This window comes from Cnephaeus nilssonii (genome assembly GCF_951640355.1).
Source record: "Cnephaeus nilssonii genome assembly, chromosome: 10".
Taxonomy (NCBI): domain Eukaryota; kingdom Metazoa; phylum Chordata; class Mammalia; order Chiroptera; family Vespertilionidae; genus Cnephaeus; species Cnephaeus nilssonii.
The window spans coordinates 9,570,830-9,589,458 of record NC_137081.1 but is presented as its reverse complement, the minus strand read 5'-3'; the positions used below and the strand labels follow the sequence as shown (position 1 = coordinate 9,589,458).

Genomic DNA, 18,629 nt, shown 5'->3' with positions numbered 1-18,629 from the left:
TTTTGTGCACTGTTGGTTCACGTCTTTTGTCATTTAACAAAAGTGAGTGGCTTATCTTTTTACTATTGATATGTAGGGATACTTTTTATATTATGGATACAAATTCTTTGTCAGATATATGCTTTCCAAATTCTGTCTCTCAGCCTGTGGGAGTGCCTTTTTATTTGGCTCATGTACCTTCTTACAAGTGCCTTCTCATTTGGCTCATTTTGTCTTTCGATGGGCAGAAGTTTTTAATTTTAATGAAAGTTAAGTTTTTTCTTTTATGGTTACACCTTTTTGTGTCTCCTTAATGAAATTGTTGACTATTCCAAGGACATTAAGATATCTTTTTTTTTAAAGAAATGCTTTATAATTTTAGCTTTCATGATTCTGTGATCCATTTGAATAATTTTTATGTGTGAGATAGAGGTCATAGTTCTTTTTTCCCCTCTCATGGATATCCAGTTGTTCCAGAATGACTTGTTTTTTAAAAAAAACTTTTCTTCCTCCATTGTGTTGCCTTAGTGTATTTGTCATATCTGGGAAATTGAGGCAGTGGGCTCCACTCTATTCCATTCAACTATCTGTCTTTACTTCAGCCAACAGCACATTATCTTAATTACTGTAGCTGGAAATCAGGAAGCAAAAATCTAACTTTGCTCTTGTTTTTCAAAATTATTTTGGCTTTCTGTATCCTCTGTATTTCTATATAAGTTTTAGAATTATCTTGTTAAGAAAACCTGCTGGTATTTTGACTGGAATTGCATTGAGTATAAAATTCAATTTGTGGAGAACTTCATAGTTATCAGTATTAAATCTGTATGCTAACCAGAAAAGCCTTTGAAGAAAATGTTTCTTTTACTATTTGTCAATGCACTATGGTTTAACCTGAGTGAGATTTTCATTATTTAAATTTATCATGTGATGCCATTAGTTTACAATGTGTGCTTCATGAAACCAATATGTAAACTTTGGTAACTATTACATTATATTTCTGAATCCTATTCTGGTTTTCCTAGTTTTTTAAAGAAGTGCCAGAACCCCATTGCTGACCTTTTTCAAATAAAATTACCTTTAGGAGCTCTTGAAACAACATGAAAAGGACACCTTGCAATTAAAGGAGCTAAAAAAGACCAAAGAGGTAAGCTTTCTCTCTTTTTTTTTTCCTGTTGAATTAGCACCTTACAAATACATAAAATTATATACTCTCAATAAAATGGAATCAATGATAATTTCCCCAAAAACTGGTAAAAAGAAAACATACAAAAAAAAAAAAACACACAGAAGAACTAAAGCTGAGTTTGCTGAAATCAATAAGTCAAAAAGGATTTTAGAATTATCTGTACAACAAAGCCATTAGTGTCTTTTTAGAGCCTGATTTGAACAAATATACTGTGGGCAATATATGGGCAATATACTGTGTAGTCTTCAATGTCAAAGGCCTTCCATTTCTAGTATGGCTCAAACCACAAAAGGGTTAAATAGTAAAATGCCAGATTCTTTCCTTCAACCTCTGAAAAGTACTGTCCTGCCCCCTTGTCCCCCACCCCGACCCCAGGCCCTCAAGGAACTCTCTCCTGAGACTTCCATGTGGGAGATACCTGAAGGGAAACTGTTCAAACCCACGAAGTGCCTTGTGATTGTGATTCTTCTTTCACTGAAAATTCAGTTTGGATCCAGAATGGACATGTTTGGGACATGATTAGCCATTAGGAAAGCATGGAATGATACCTCAGCATCCAGGCAGGGCTTCATTGTTAGGCAAACAGACTGCAGTGTCCTACAAAGTAAAGGAATGGGTTTTGGAGCAAGATAGATCCCGGGTACTGTTTTTCTCCCCCTTTTTATTGAATGTATTGGGGTGACACTGGTTAACAAAATTATACAGGTTTCAGGTGCACATTTCTGCAGTGCATCATCTGTACCCTGTTTTGTGTGTCCACCACCCCAAGTAAAGTTTCCATCCATCACTATTTATCTCCTTATAGCCTCCTCCATCTCCGTTTACCCTCCACCTCCTGGCAATCGCCACAGTGTATTCTTATAACTGCTTTACCGAGCTTGTCTACTGATTAGCTAAAAATTAGTTGCCTCCTGCATGAGCCCCAGCCAGGGCCTGGGCCAGGGAGGATCCTGAAACCAAGATATGCGCCCTTGACCTGGTAATTTTTTCATTGGATGTAAGCCATTGTGAATTTTACCTTTTTGGATGCTGAATATTTTTGTATTCCTTTAAATATCCTTGAGCTTTGTTCTGGGATTCAGTTAAGTTACTTGGATACAGTTTGAGCTTTTCAATGTTTTCTTTTAAGCTCTGTTAGGCAGAATTACAGCAGTCTTTAGGCCCAATTTTCCCCCACTACTGAGATGGTAGTCTTCTGAGTAGTCTACCCAATTCTGTGTACACTCAGAAGGGTTTCTCTACTCTGGCTGGTGGGAATCTGAGCTATTCCCAGTCCTGTGCTGGTTCTGGGGATTGTTTCACCTACTCCAAGCTGGGGACTCTTTCCCCGACCTCCTTTCCTTTGGTTGGTTTCCCTCCATCATGCCGCCCCAGTGGCACTGGACTTCTTGCTGTTTATCAGGCCAGGATGCTCCCACTTTGGAGGCTGTGCACTTGATGTGCTCTCCTCCTGAAAAGTTCTTTGCCAGATATCCACATGGCTAGCGTTCTCACTGCCTTCCAGTCTTCACTCAAATGCTGCCTTCTCAAGGGGCCACTCAACAACCCGCCTGGCACTTCCTTTTCCCCGTTTTATTTTTCTACACAGACTTATAACCATCTAGCCTGGTAAACTCAATGAAGGCAGGGATTTTTGTCTGTTTTCCTTACCACTAATCCCAGTTTCTAGCACAGTGACTGGCATATCACAGACATTCTGTAAATAGCAACTGATTTTTTGAATGAATAAATCAATGAAAAAAATGCAAAATGACCTGCTTTGTACAATGCAGTTGCAGTAAATGATGGTGCCCTTCAAGTTTATGCAGAGTGGGAGGTTACTCTACATGGGAAGAGCTATGTGGATGGTAAGAGTTAAATGAGCCTGGCCTGTGAAAGCAGATTCTTATCTGGTTCCCCTCCCCCCCCCCCTTTATTTTTAATCCTTACCCGAAGGTATTTTTCTATTGATTTTTAGAGGAGTGGAAGAGAGAGGGAAAGACAGAGAGCAACATCAATGTGAGAGAAACACATAAATTAGTTGCCTCCTGCATGAGCCCCAACCAGGGCCCGGGCCAGGGAGGAGCCTGCAACCAAGATATGTGCCCTTGACCTGAATCAAACCCAGGACAGGACCCTTTGGTCTGCAGGCCGACGCTTTATCCACTGAGCCTAACCAGCTAGGGCTGGTCCATTTTTATAGTCACTTCATCTCTCTAAAGTAGATCCCACACTTATACTGTGTCTTCCACCTGCATCCTGGATTTGTTTTTAATCTACTATTGTAATTATTTTGTTCGCTTTTATTTAATTTTTTTATCTTTTCCTCACTAGAATGTGTCCCCCATAAGAGTAGGAATTATATTTGTCTTGCTCATCATAATATTCCAGTACCTAATACACTGGATCTACCTTGCTCCAAAGCCCATTCCTACAGTAGGTTTTTTGTTTCTAATTAACATACTTTTTTTTTTTTTTTAGAGCAGGGTTAAGTTTACAGAAAAATTAAGCAGAAAGTATAGAGATTTCACATACACTCCCCACCCCACACAACTTCCTCTATTATTGATACCTTGCATTGGTGTGTTACATTTGTTACAGCTGATAAACTATTAACATATTATTTTTAACTAAGGTTCATAGTTTACATTAGGGTTCATTATTTGTGTTGTACATTCTATTGGTTTTGTCAATATGCTATATAGTCACCATTGTAGCATCATACAAAATCATTTCTCTAACCTAAAGATCTTCTGTTCTCCAAGTATACGTCCTTCCCTTTCCCTCCCAACCCTTAGCAACCACTGATCTTTTTACTGACTCTATAGTTTTGCCTTTTCCAGAATGTCATATTTTTGGGATCTATTGTCGATATTTCATAAATACTTGTTTAATGAATGAATAATTGCTAGCTGTTGTGACAACCCATTTAAGCTCTGGTGAGGACTGGTTCTGGGGCAGTGACAGTGAGGTTGTAGGGGAGGGTGGAGAAGACAAAAGGAGCGGGTAGGGTTAACAGGGCATAGTGACTGAGTGGTGCAGGAGAAGGAGGGAAGTCGATGCTGAACATTCTAGTCCAGGTACCTGGAGAAGAGAATAAATGGGCAGACATCCCAAAACAATTTCCTCTTACACAGATCATAGAGGAAGAGTTGCATGCACAAGCTGTTATCCTAGAATCACTGAACACCACCCTCTACCAAACCCAGATGGAACTCCAGAAGGAGGTGAGTCATGGCTGGAGTGGGGATGGGCATTTGGGGGAGGATCCCAGGTCTCTGTGTAGCTCGGCCATACAGCTCTGGTTGGAAAAAGATAGCTATTAAAATGCACATGTCTTTCAGAAAGCTGCGGTGGCAAATCTGGAGAAAACACTCCAGACCAAGCTTGCTGAAACTGAAGAGAAGTTTAAATTCACCATACAGCTCCTGAGAGAAGAAAACATTCATCTGAGGTGTGAATGGGGTGCAAAAACAGGGCTGACTTATCTTTAGGAAGGGGGAGGGGGTTGGGTGAGGAATAGGTGAAGATGATCCCAGGTGTTTCCTAAAGAAGTCAAGACATAGGCACTTCATGAGGAAGATATTCACTGTGAGCCTGGTCACAGAATTTACCTGCTGTGGTCAAATAGTTCATTTGATAGTTACTATATCTTTTTTCATGCTGTTGAGCATTTGTACCCTCATTACTCTGAATTCTTGTTTCAGGTAAATTTCTTAGCTCTGCTTCATTTATCTCTTCTTCTGGATAATTCTCTAGCTCTTTCATTTGGGGGTTGTTTCTTTGTCTCCTGATTTTGGCTGTCTGTTTGGGTTTGTGACTATGAATTAGGTAGATCCTCTACACCTCTCAATCTCTAGTGCGGGACAGTGTTAAAGGCTGTTTCTGACTCATTGGATCAGGCAAAGACTCAAAGCCTCCAGAGACTGCCTCTGCCTACAGACTAATAGGATTCTGACTTGAATTGCCCCTCCCCAAACAGTTTGTTTTAAATGGTGCTGTGTCTTAGTTTTTATGCAAAATGACACATGGTATTTATCTGAGACTCTTTAAGTGCATTCAGGATTACAAAAACTAAAGATTATTTTTAAATCCATCTCCCCTGAGAGTTTAGCGGTGTAGGTGTTAGTGGTTTATCTTTAGATGTGGCTGCATTGTGTTCCTGTGGAAATCAATTTTAGGTAAGAAATTAAACTGCAACCTGAAGATACATCTTAAATTATTGAAATAAATGTCAATCAATACTTTAATCAAGGGAACTTATTTATTATGTTGATTTAGTGGGAAATTCCTCACATGGGCATTTGGTCACCCACATATCCTATCTCACTAAATTCAAAACTATTGCAAGTAATGAGTGAGACTGCTCCCAGTGAAAGAATGAAACCACAGATATCCTACCCCACTCTCTACTCTTTGAGTCTATAGTGATACATTTTCTCTTTCTTTATAGGCAAAAGATAAATGCCAAGAATGGAGGAACTTATGAAGAACGATCTGGAAGGTCAACCTGTATTACTATTTATGAGGATGATTCTGAGACTTTAGAAGACGGTAGCAACAAAAGACAAGAACTATGAGCAGAAGAGTTGTTCTCCATCGTCGGAGCTGGTAGGAGCACCATCCCTGTAAGCCTGGAGCACTCCTGTGAGGTTTTCTTGAGAAATGCATATGATGGGTTTGGTTTGGGGGTTCTCGATTCTACTTTCGTCTTTTCACAATTTGCTTTCTTCTGAGTGGTTGGGAATGTTTGAATTCTTATCTCAATTACATAGATTTTTTTTCCATGACTTTTCATTGAAAAGTGATGTGCTCTGTAGCCAGAGCTGAGCTTTCTCTGGGTGTACTATTTTCTCTTCCACCTTTACATATTTTATTATGAAGACACTGATCTGAAAATTTTCTTCCTATAAAATGTTAATTATATTTTGGACTATACCTGGGGCATTTAGCTAGCAAGAAAAAAAATTTATTGGTTTGATTTCAAAAACCTTTCTTTTTCACATGTGTCCCCACTCTCACCTCTCAATCACATTCCCTAACCTGTGATTTAGGAAGAGTTTCTGATAATTCTTGCCAGATTCTCTCAACCATTGCTAGAATTCAAATGCCACAGTGCAGGCAACAAACATAAGTGAAATGGGCTGCACATAAAGAAAAACAATCCGACCATCACAGTGATAATTGGTAATTGGCTGCAGCTTCAATAGAGGGGACTTGGAGGGGGCGGGAGGAGAGACAGTGAGAGAAACCATTCCATTGCTGCCATACAGGAGCATGGAGTTAATGGGATCAAATATTCTGATTTTTCAAGAGAAGGTATTCTAGTTTTTATATCACATCTCCCAATTTTTAAATATGAACAACACATTTTTTAAAAATATTGATTTCAGAGAGGAAGGGAGAGGGAGATAGAGACATCAATGATGACAGAGAATCATTGATTGGCTGCCTCCTGCATGACTCTTATTGGAGATCGAGCTGCAAGGGCATGTGCCCTTGACCGGCATCGAACCTTCAGTCCACAGGCCAACGCTCTATCAACTGAGCCAAATCAGCTAGGGCTGAACAACACATTTTTTAAAAATACAACTGTGTGAACCAACATTGGGAGGTTCAAGTAAAATGTATCTGTGATCCAAACATTTTCCACCTGTGAGATGCCATTGGCAAAAAAAACAAAACAAGCAAAACAATCTCCTGCGAACAGTAAGGTTAAGTTATATTTTATTAGAAGTACATTTGAAAAACTATTTTTTTAAAAAAAACACACCTAATTAGCTTTTAAAAACAAGGTAATTCCTGAGTATTTCAAATGAAATTATAATTTTAAAAGCATGACTAAAGCACAGCAATGCTAGCAAAAAAGCAAATCAAGCATGTACAGAAGGATGCATATACTACAAAAGCAATAAGAGGAAAGGCTGAAAAGGGAATTTGGAAACAGATTGTAGCAGATTTGTAAAACCATTTTGGGTTTTTAAAAGCTTTTAATGCAAGAAATAATATTTTCGAATTTGTATTTTAAAGAAACCTGTAGTGCAGTTCAGGGCATATTACTTTGAATGAAAGTTACTTGAGACACAGCCAGTACAAGATGGACTCTCTGACCATGTTTTATTCCCCTGAAAGTCAGAAATAAATCTCCCATGTGAAAGGCACTCTTCCCCCCGCCCCTCCCCCCCCTCCCCCCCCCCCCTCCGCGCCCCGTATGAAGAGGGTAGAAGGCATCAATATTATCAGATAGAGAATTCATGGCCAAAAAGGCAGTGTAAACAAAACTTGTTATTTCTTTACTAATTGAACCCAAACTTCTTTGTCTTGTAAATTCTTCTCAAATTTATTGTTATTTTGTCTAAAAGATATAAAATCTGCCTGATTTGGTGTGTTTTTTTAGTCTCATATTTCTATGAGCATGTATGAAAGTTAATTTTATTTTTCTACTGTTAATTTATCTTACGTCATTTTAATTAGTAGAAAAGCCAAAGAACCTGGATGAATAAAAAGGATAAGTTTTCCTTACATATAATTGTAGTGTGGAGGATGGCTTAGAAAGAGAGGAACTGAAAGTACAAAACAAAACAATTCTTTTTTAAAAGAAATATTTTTATTGACTTCAGAGAGGAGGGAGAGAGAGAAATATTAATGATGAGAGAGAATCATTGATCAGCTGCTTCCAGCACACCCCCTGACCGGAATCGAACCCGGGACTCTTCAGTCCACAGGCCGGTGCTCCATCCACGGAGCACAATTCTTAACAATTTGAAGCAGCGGTCGCCAACCTTTTGGACCTCACGGACCATCAGGGGTCCACGGACCTCCGGGTGGCAACCGCTGATTTCAAGGGAATTGAATGACTTTGGGCTGAAAGCAGATCAGAGATGTGTGAAGTACACATTCTGCCACTGTTTTTGAACCATTGTAATGTTGCATTTCTTTTAAACTTACTATCCTTTGTATCTACTATAGTTTTTAAAACTTTTTTATCAAATTAAAAATACAATTAAAATCATGCCTATGGCTATAAATATCTAGCTATTGTTGCAAAGCCAGAAATTTAGGCTTCAATTTGCATAAAAATTAAATTGTCTTGACTCCCATTCTCTCCCCTCTCTGACTTCAAAAACGGGGGTGGAGCCCTAGCCAGTTTGGCTCAGTGGCTAGAGCGTCAGCCTTTGGACCAAATGGTCCCAGGTTCAATTTGGTCAAGGGCACGTACCTTGGGGCTCATACCGGAAGCAACCCATTGAAAAGGGAAAAATACCCTCCGCTGAGGATTAACAACATAAAATAAATGGGGGAGAGGCAGCAGCATCTTATTAACAATTAAATTAAGCATAGTGTTATGCAAATAAATGATAGCATAAAGTAAAAGCATTATAATACAAAAATTAAGCATAGTGTTATAGATCAATTAAGGGGGAAGTAGAGTTTTTTTCTCAGCGTGAAAGTGGGTTGTGGCATCTGCTTCCAAATATTCTTCTTGTTTTTCTTCACGTCCTTACTGCACACGTCCTTACTGCTCACTTCAAAGTTGACCTCAGTGAGGATGGTGAGAATGTCGTCACCCCTGTAAAACAACACAGCATTGTGACCATCTGTGAGGGGAAAACACTGGTAAACCCATTCATCTGCTGTGCTCATGCTAGCTATTTCTCTCAAAACATCAGGCGAGCCCAGCTGGCGTGGCTCAGTGGTTGAGCATCGACCTATAAACCAGGAAGTCACAGTTCGATTCCTGGTCAGAGCACATGCCTGGGTTGTGGGCTCCATCCCCAGTAGTGGGCATGCAAGAAGCAGCCGATCTTTGGTTCTCTCTCATCATTGATGCTTCTATCTCTCTCTCCCTCTCCCTTCCTCTCTGAAATCAATAAAAAATACATTTAAAAAGAAACATCAGGCAGATGAAATAAGTTGCTAAACTAAGACCTACTATAGCTTTTCAGGTAAAGGATGTTTCAGAGCTTAATAACTTATCTCAGGATCTCTGTAGACCATCAGAAACCTCAGTGTTAACATGAGATTTGGTTTCTTCCCCTCCCAATCTGTTTGTACCTCACTCTACTCCAGGTTCTATGTTACTTGCCCCCATCATCACCTCAATGATCCCTAACATCCTCTGCCCCAAATTGACATTGCTTCTGTGGATTCATCCATGATGAATCCAACGTCTGGGAAGTGAAAATCCAGTGTCTCCTGCAGCCACACCACCCCTTTCTCACCAGTCTTGCTATTCAGTTTAATTGGGCAACCTGTTCATCCACCTCTGCAAATAGCCCGCCCCCGAACCTTGCAGGATTCATGGTCTGAATCGCAAAATGAAAAATAGTGTTGATGTTATGGTTCACTCCTTTATCCGCCATAGAAAATGCTCATTCTTCATACACTTTAAACATAATAATACTGAACTAGAAGGAACCCAGCAGAAGATTCCTTGCTATCCATCTGTCCGTTGTGTGTGCATTTGGGTGACATACAAAACTTCATATAACTAAAAGAATTGTGGGATATTTAAATGAGGAAAAGCGATTTTCCTACATTTTGTGGCTTTAAATCAGGCCAGATGAGTACAAAAATAAAGGGTTTCTGCTCTTCCACATTTCTCTCTCACAATACACCAAGAGGGTTTGAGCCCGGTTAGCTATTATGGAACTTTTGACAGAGCTGGAGGATAGTACACATTGAAATGGGTCATTGTCTTTTTGGAAGACTTCTTAGAAGTTTTCTAGTTAAGGTGGCACAGTCATGATTCTGCCCCAATACAGAGCTGGACTTTATGACTTCACCCTCCTTCCCTGCAATCTGATACCCTGCCTGTCCTTTGAGGTGCTAAAAAATGGGAAGTCCTCAGTAAGTATCTCCATTTTTTTCTATCTGTGACTAAAGATGTTAAGACTTGACCTCTCTCCCACTTTGCAACTGACATGGAAAGTACAGCTATGAGGCCCACAGCTGGACATGTATAGATGAATGAAGGGATGAGTAGACAGGCATTACCTGGGACATCTTTCTCTCAGACTCTGGCACAGTGACTGGATATACCAGGACCCCTTTTCGGGGTTTCGGTAGGAAACACAGTTGTTCACAGTGGCCATCCCCAGCAGAAAGTCAGCCTCATCTGGGATATTTCTCTTCTGATATGAGTCCATTTCTAAATAGGCTTCCTTCTCTTCTGAGTCGGTCTCAACAGCTATGCCTTTCTGAAAGTTATCCCCTTGACAAGCCTGGATAAAAAAGATTTTCGGTTTGCCTGCAAGGGAAGGGCACTTCAAACCAGTGAAGTAAGAGGTCAGCTCATAGATGGAGGCTTCCTGCCCATCGCAGCCGTAGACGATGCCCTTGTCTCCATGGGAAAGGATGCAGCAGATGAAGCAGTCTTTGTCATTGTGGTCCTGGCTTTGGTAGTTTTTCAGGATCTCACAGATTTCCTTTGCTGTGGCGTCTTTGTAAGACACTACCTCAAAATGAAGCTCACTAAAGGTGTTGTGCAAAGCCTCTGAAAAGTGAAATACAGAAAGTCATGTTACACCACAACAGTACCCAGACCACAGCCAGAGCTAAAGAGAGCATTGGTAAGAGTTTGAACCAGAACTTAAGAACAAGATCCTCTATGTTAGTGGCTAGATTCTAGCTGGAAAAAATTCCCCAGTCTCGGGGCACCAAACAAAAGTAGAATACTATTGTGGGCCCATTGCCTTATTCCAGCTAGTCGACAAGATGAGTAAGCTGTTGCTTAGGCTTACTACCAAACCAATCTAAAAAATAACTGTATTACTTACACTGATCAGAAACCAAAACCAAAAGGACTTTTAACAAACCACCCATACTTACTTTATTCTGAATGCTCTCAAAACTGTAAAAATAAAATATATGAATGTTTAAAAAGTCAAGTAGAACCAAAAGACCTATTTATTACCAAAAAAACTATCCCTCTCTAGCCCTCCCTATTACCTAGTCACGTTCCATGAAGGCAACCACTTTCAAATTCTAACTCCTTTTTTTGTTGTTATCAGCCTCCATTTTGTAATAAATTTTGGTACACTGCTATTTATTGATTGATAAATTTTAGACTTTTGTATTGAATTACTGATCTGGTGCTCTTACACAATTGTGTACAATTTTTAGTAGAACCAATAGTAATGTTTGTATTACTAGTACTATTTAAACAAAATATTTAATTATGCTTCCCTTCTTTTTTTTAATTGTTGACACTATTATAGATGTCCCCCATTTTCCCCACCTTTGCCCCCTGCCCTGGCCTTCACCACACTGTTGTCTGTCTCCAGGGACTAATCTCTTCACCTTCTTTCATCCAGTTCCCCCTCCCACCTCCCCTCTGACATGTCAGTCTGTCCCATGTATCCATCCTCTGATTCTGTTTTGTTCATCAGTTCATTTTGTGTCCCAACATGCTTTATCTTTTAGAAGGTTCCATGTACATGTGAGAAGAATATATTCTGCTGCTTTGGGTTGAAATGTTCTGTTGTAAATATCAATTAAATCCTATTCCTGGCCCTTGGCAACCTGTTTGAAGCTACAAGTGAGCCACAGTTTGTGGCTGCCTCTGTGGGTGTGGCAAGGCCAGCTTTTACCAGTACAGGGCCCAGAGGTGGGTCCTCAAGCCTCTCCAGGCACCCAGGATCTGCCTCCACCTGCCAGCTGGCTGTTAGGCTCAGTCACTGAAAGAACCTCTGGCAGAATGGGGAGGGTGCAGATACTGGATCTCCTGTGAGGGCAGGTGCCATTCAGACTTCAGGAAAGACGGTGGGTGTGATCCCCATCACGAGCCACAGGTCTGCATCTGTCCTGGTTTTTCCTTGACCTCGGCAGGGCAGAGCCCTAGTAGTTGTGTCTGTGTGTGTGTGTGGGGGGGGGGGGGGGGGGAGGCGGGGCTTCTGGAGCCCAGAGGTAGAGTCTGCTGGAAACCAGGAGGGTGTTTCTATCAGGTCCCTGTGAGAGGGAAGAGCCAGTCTGGTTCATGGGAAAGTGGGGGGAATGACTCCACCCCAAAGCCAGTCACTAACACTTCCGAGTTTTCCCAGACTTCTTGGCCCCAGCCAATGCTGCTGACTCCTCAGCAGGGCTTAAGATCCACAGGGTCAGGTGAAAGGGATTCCTGAGGGTGAGGTAACAGCTTTTCCCCAGGCTGATTGCTCTGCCCAAGAAACAAGGCTGCTGCGGTATCAGAGGATGACTCGGGACAGGCATCCTGGCCGTGGTTCCCCATGTTTCCAAAGCCACACCCAAGACTCCTCAGCTGACAGTCCGCACTGGCCTCCCTCCGCCAGAGCCCGGAGGGAGTGGCTGCCCACGGAATTTTGCACAATGATCCTTTAGAGGGTGCCTCTGTCTCCAGCGGGCTCTGCCTCTCCTTGGCAGACAGAAACCCTGCCGTTTCTCACAACCAGATGCTAGGTGGGCACCTGTTCCCAGCTCTGGTGCTCTGGTCTGGGGAGCCACACCTGGGATTTAGGCTTCACGCCCCTCAGAGGGACCCTCCTGCAGCTGATCCTATCCCCCTCTAACCTCAGCCGCCCCTTCATATCCCCACACTTCCTGCCAGCCCTTGGTTATAAGTCTCCTCTGTAGATTGTCTTTAGTGGGTAATTCAGGAAGATCACTCCCCAATTTAGTTGTCTTTCCAGTTGGGATCTGGGAGGAGGTGAGAGCAAGATCCACCTACTCTGCTGCCATCTTGAAAAGTCTTGTGCTTCCTTTCTTATGAAACTGTTGTCTTTCCTGGGATTAGTAATTGCACTATTTTTTATTGCTTTGTTTTCTATGTGCTTAACACTACTTTTCCCTCAAATGTATTCATAGATCTAGTCAGTCTTTCAACACTGACTAGGCTGCCTGTCTTATTTCTTTTTTAATAAAAAATTGTATATATTTAAGGTGTACAATATGATGATATACACAGTGAGATGATTACAATAGACAAGCTAATAAACATATCTCCACACATAGTTACGGTGTGTATGTGTATGTGTGACGAGAGCACCTGAAATACATGCCTAGCATATGTCTAGTATTCAATACAGCATCATCTATCTACACTAATAAAAGAGAAGCATGCAAATTGACTATACCTCCGCTACGCCCACCAGCCAATCAGGAGCGAGTATGCAAATTAACCCAACCAAGATGGCTGCAGCCACAGAGCGAACAGGAGGCTTGGGTTTCCCCGGCAATGGAGGAAGCCAAGCTTCCTGCATACCCTGGCCTCCGGTCAAGGCTATAAAGTTTCAATTACAGAAGATAAATAAGTCCCAACAAAAATGGCTGCGGCCACAGAGCGAGCAGGAGGCTTGGGTTTCCCCAATGATGAAGGAAGCCAAGCTTTCTGGCCAGCCCTGGCCTTAGCTCAAGGCTACAAAGTTTCAATTATAGAAGATAAATAAATCCCAGATACCAGGGCCTCCGCTTGGGTCACCAAGGGGCGTGGCCAGCCTGAAAACCACCACAGCACCCTTGCCCAGGCTGCCCCATGCCCCAAGGGAACCCCCACCCTGATCTGGGACACCCTTTAGGGCAAACCAGCCGGCCCCCACCCATGCACCAGGCCTCTATCCTATATAATAAAAGCCTAATATGCAAATCAACCAAACGGCAGAATGACCAGTCACTATGACGCGCACTGACCACCAGGAGGCAGACACTCAATGCAGGAGCTGCCTCCTGGTGGTCAGTGTGCTCCCCCTGCTCAGCCAGAAGCCAGGCTCGTGGCTGGCGAGCGCAGCGGCGGTGGCAGGAGCCTCTCCCGCCTCTGTGGCAGCAGTAAGGAGCAGTGAGCAGGCGGGTGGTAAGGAGCGAGGGGTCCTGGATTGCGAGAGGGTGCAGGCCAGGCTGAGGGACCTCCCCCCCCCAAAGTGCACGAATTTTGTGCACAGAGCCTCTAGTTAGAAATATTTTACATCTCTTTTGGATTCTACTGTACCTGCATCCACGTCTGTTCCATTTCTATCCTTTATTATGTGAAGTTTGGGCACGTTCTCCCGTGCTTTGCTAAAATCATAATTGTTAAAGATCACACAGTATCCTCGAGGTTTGCTTTTCATTCGGTAAACTTTGTCCGCTGTCTGAAAAACAAAAACACAACCCAGGAGCTGACACTGCGGGTCAAACACTAGAGATGTTAACAAGCAACTCCCTGGCCCAAGGTTAGGCTGGCCCCTGAGCCAGACTGGGCTCGTTCAGTGGCTCCCACCCAAGCTGGCTCATTTCTCCTCACACAGGATCCCCAGACTCTTGCCCCACCTGGAGTGTATCTAGTTAATGTCCCAATACTTGGGCCTCCTGAGCACCTTGCACTTACATTCATATTGTCATCATAATGTATTATTTGTCCTCATCTCTGCTCAAGGCAGATGACGTCTGGGTCAGGAACCAGGACTTAATCATTTGTGAGAGCTCAAGCAGGAGTTGCTCAATGAATGAACATCTCAGGGCTGTCTCTGGGCTGCCCTTCCGTGACCCTGTGATTTCCACGGCTGTCTGATCAACTCACCCCTGTTTCTGGGCAAACAGCTGAGGGCCTGCCCTTCACACATGACAGTGTGTCCCCAGGCTGTTAAAGCTGATGGATTAATCTGGTTCTCAGGACCACAGGGATAGGAGGTGAGAGGTGCATTGGGCAGGCAGACCTTGGCTATTGCAGGTCACAGTTTCCAGACTCTAGAACCTGACATTACCAGACCGTGGTGGCCCTGGGCTGGCCTTATTTTCCCAGAGCTGTTTCAGTGCAAAATTATCCAACATTTATTGGGAAATCCATGCAGCTCCTCCCAGTAGAGAAAGGGGATCCCAGCTGGAGGGGGGGGGGGATGGAGGGGTGAGGGATTCTTGGCTGTATCCTATATAATAAAAGCCTAATATGCTAAGTGTGCAGTTGTCCGGCCGTCGGTTCAACCAATCAAAGCGTAATATGCTAATGATATGCTAAGGCCACTCAACTGCTCGCTATGATGTGCACTGACCATCAGGGGGCAGACGCTCCAACCGGTAGGTTAGCTTGCTGCTGGGGTCTGGCTGATCAGGACTGAGCAAGATGGGTTGGACATGCCCTGGATCCTTCCCACGGTCCCTCTCCAGCTGGCCAACCTCTGGCCCTGACATGCCCTGGTTGGGTCCCTCAGCCTGGCCTGCACCCTCTTACAATCCAGGTCCCCTCAGGTGGGCACATTGACTATCAGGTAGTTCCATCTATATAATAAGAGTTTAAGCGACGGTTACAGTGGAACGACCAGAATGACGAGTCACTATAATGTGCACTGACCACCAGGGGGCAGACGCTCAATGCAGGAGCTGCCCCCTTGTGGTCAGTGCACTCCCACAGGGGGAGCGCCACTCAGCCAGAAGCCGGGCTCATGGCTGGCAAGTGCAGCGGCGGTGGCAGGAGCCTCTCCCGCCTCCACGGCAGCGCTAAGGAGCAGCGAGCCAAGTGGTAAGGAGCGAGCAGGCAGGAGGTAAGGAGCGAGGGTTCCCAGACCGTGAGAGGGCGCAGGCCGGGCTGAGAATTTTGTGCCCCGGGCCTCTAGTACTTAATAACCTTAAAACCTCGAGCAAGTTATCCAATTTCTCTTGCACCCAGGATCCTTAGCTGTTCCTGGGGCAAAGTAAAGTGCTTTACTCTGCAGTGTGCTCCCTGACTTTGGTTAAACCTTGATTTTCAGACTGAGAGGTCCGGTAACTTGTTCAGGAGCCCACCGGTAAATTGTTCTCTAGGCTTAATTTTAAGTCTCCTGCTGGGCTCCTGGTGTTCAGGGTTTCCTCTGCTTCCCGCCACGGAGAGGCGTGAGTGGGCTATGAGTCAGAATGGGTTTGGTGGGTCGCTTAGGGTTACACCCGCTGGAGTGCTTGTGTCTAGAAAGGCCATTCCTGGACCGGCTCTCGGGGGTGAGAACACAGAGATGGCTAGATCACAAGCGTTTGCCACTTGCACCTAATCACCAAGGAGAAACTCTCTCCAGTCCTGCTGGGCGCTGCCCCCAAAGCCCGCTGCCCTTCGGGCTGCTGCGGCTGCTGAAGGGCCGGGCAGGGGCCTTCTCACCCCTCTGCTCCCACTGTTTCAGTCCTTTGTCTTAGGTTTTAAAATAAACACTTAACCCGAGAGATCACATTTTCTTTACATTAAAAAGTCACACTTGAAGCTTGTCCTTCTGTGAATTTTTTCTCTAGTCCTCAAAATCCTCACCACGTTTCTTCTCCTTACTGGTTTATCGGGAGGCTAAAAAAGCTAAGGAATACACCAACTAGAACCTGCAATGTAAAGAGAAGAGGTAGTGGGAGGTTTCCTCATACCTGCTGCGGCTCACAGTCCTGCTCCCGTGGCGGCTCACAGTCCTGCTCCCGGGACTCACAGTTCTGTTCCCGTGGCAGCTCACAGTTCTGTTCCTGGGACTCATTGTCCTGCTCTCGAGGATAGTCTGAAATTGGCCCCCCCTCTGCAGGGAATGACACGTGGCAGAGAAGGTACTTCAGTCAAGAAACATGTAACACCTGGGATAACTATGTAAGTCCCTTTTAAAAGGAAAATTCATATCCTTACAATCCACAGAGTAAGTCCCATTCTTGCCACTGAATAACTCTGCATCTGTTTCAGACTAGCTGGCCTGAGGCCGCATGGTTTGTGCCTCTAGACACATCTTTTAGTGTGTAGAGCTGAGGTGACATGAAGTAGCCACCGAGCCCTCATCCCGGTACTCGGCGGCAGGTCCATTAAGATGTGGGCATGGATGGTAGGAGGTTGTAGAGAGGAAGCAATGAAAATATCAAAGAGCAAATTAATTAAATAAGTCTTGAAAACATCTCCAGGTACCACCCCTTGAAAATTCACCTGGACTTCTGTTAAGAGGTTAAGACTAAAAACAACTCCCTGCCCAGCGGGCGTGGCTCAGTGGCTGAGCATCAATCTGTGAACCAAGAGATCACAGTTTGATTCCTGGTGAGGGCACATGCACAGGTTTCCGGCTCAATCCCCAGTAGGGGGCATGTAAGAGGCAGCTGATCAAAGATTCTTTCTCTCCCTCTCCCTTTCTCATTGAAATCAATAAAAAAAATTATTTAAAAAAAAAGAAAACTCCCTGAGCAGAAAAAAACAATTTAATCATACAAGCAAAGCTTAATTTAGCTTATTTTACAAGGCTAACTTGACCTTGTTTGTGCCTCTGAAAATCATGAGGAAAACTTGAACTTTTCTCCAAGGTTGATATGAGGTAACCACTGATCAACCCATCATTTAAGCAAACTCTAACAGAATCGATCACTGTGAAGAATGAGCAGCCACTGCTTTCTCACTACGTAAGCTGCTTTATAACAGCGTGCTCCTGAGCCTCTTCCATATTGTGTTTTGAATGTTCCCGGTTTGCAAACTGTCTTTTTGTTGTGTGCATGGTAAATTTTTACAATTATTCCTTGGTTTTGTTTTTGTTTCTTTTTCATATTTTTTTTATTGAGTTTGAGAGAGAGAGGAAGAAGAGGGAGAATGAAAGATAAACATCGATGTGAGAGCAGAACATGGATCGGTTGCCTTCCGCAGGCCCCCTACTGGGGATCAAAACCCCAACCTGTGCATATGCCCTGACTGGGAATCGAACCAGCAACCTTTTGATACAAAGAACGATGCCCAGCCAACTGAGCTACAGGCCAGGGCTGATTCATTGGCTCTACTTTGGCTATTTATGAATCTTTAACAAAGGCTCATTCTTCCCTCTGAATTAAAGCAAACACACAGTTTTGTTTTAAAAATACTGTGACATAGAGGGGTTTGTGAATTTAAGAATACCTTTTGCTGCACTGGGGTTGCAGGTTCGATCCCTGGTTGGGGCACATAAAGGAATAAACTGGTAGGAATCAACCAGTGAATTCATGGATCAGTGGAATAGCACCTCTCTCTCTCTCTCTCTCTCTCTCTCTCTCTCTCTCTCTCTCTCAAATCAATAAATGAAAACTTTTTTGAAAAGAATACATTTTGGCCCTAACTGGTTTGGCTCAGTGGATAGAGCGTCGGCCTGCGGACTCAAGGGTCCCAGGTTGGATTCCGATCAAGGGCATGTACCTTGGTTGTGGGGACATACCCAGTAGGGGGTGTGCAGGAGGCAGCTGATGGATGTTTCTCTCTCATCGATGTTTCTCTCTATCCCTCTCCCTTCCTCTCTGTAAAAAATCAATAGAATATATATTTTTAAAAGAATATATTTTGCTGGTTCACAGCTGTGAGGTGGTTTCTACCTTTACTTAATTCTTCATAAGCACTGATTTTATCCAGCAGGCTCAGGTTGATTTGTTTACAGATTCTTTTTAGGGTGTCCAAATTTCTTTCCCCAAGGATGAGTCTCTTCTCCATCTCCATGAAAATATCAAGCAAGCTCTAGAGGGAGGAGACAGAAAGTTGGAAGACGGAATTGGCCATATTGGCTTTTAGATTAGATTTTTGTTTTTACTTGCACTTCCTCCAACCCAAGGGACCGCCCTAGCTTCCCAAGCA

At 43.4% G+C, this 18,629-nt stretch overlaps 2 protein-coding genes across 13 annotated transcripts in view; one reads left to right on the top strand and one right to left on the bottom strand.

Moving 5' to 3' along the window:
* FLACC1 (flagellum associated containing coiled-coil domains 1) overlaps nt 1-7,455 on the top strand; it is a 30,814-nt gene extending 23,359 nt beyond the window's left edge. For both annotated transcript variants that reach the window (XM_079782773.1, XM_079782774.1), the window contains 4 exons: nt 1,061-1,123; nt 4,282-4,371; nt 4,489-4,598; nt 5,598-7,455. In XM_079782773.1, coding sequence (XP_079638899.1) covers nt 1,061-1,123; nt 4,282-4,371; nt 4,489-4,598; nt 5,598-5,724 — 390 coding nt within the window. In that variant the 3' untranslated portion in view covers nt 5,725-7,455. The remainder of the gene's footprint in view (nt 1-1,060; nt 1,124-4,281; nt 4,372-4,488; nt 4,599-5,597) is intronic.
* A 159-nt stretch (nt 7,456-7,614) lies between these two features.
* Nucleotides 7,615-18,629, bottom strand: part of CASP8 (caspase 8) — a 31,901-nt gene continuing 20,886 nt past the window's right edge. For all 11 annotated transcript variants that reach the window (XM_079782762.1, XM_079782760.1, XM_079782765.1 and 8 more), the window contains 5 exons: nt 18,374-18,512; nt 16,445-16,587; nt 14,082-14,223; nt 10,142-10,640; nt 7,615-8,714 (listed from right to left, as the gene is read on the bottom strand). In XM_079782762.1, the coding sequence (XP_079638888.1) occupies nt 8,555-8,714; nt 10,142-10,640; nt 14,082-14,223; nt 16,445-16,587; nt 18,374-18,512 (1,083 nt within the window). In that variant the 3' untranslated portion in view covers nt 7,615-8,554. The remainder of the gene's footprint in view (nt 8,715-10,141; nt 10,641-14,081; nt 14,224-16,444; nt 16,588-18,373; nt 18,513-18,629) is intronic.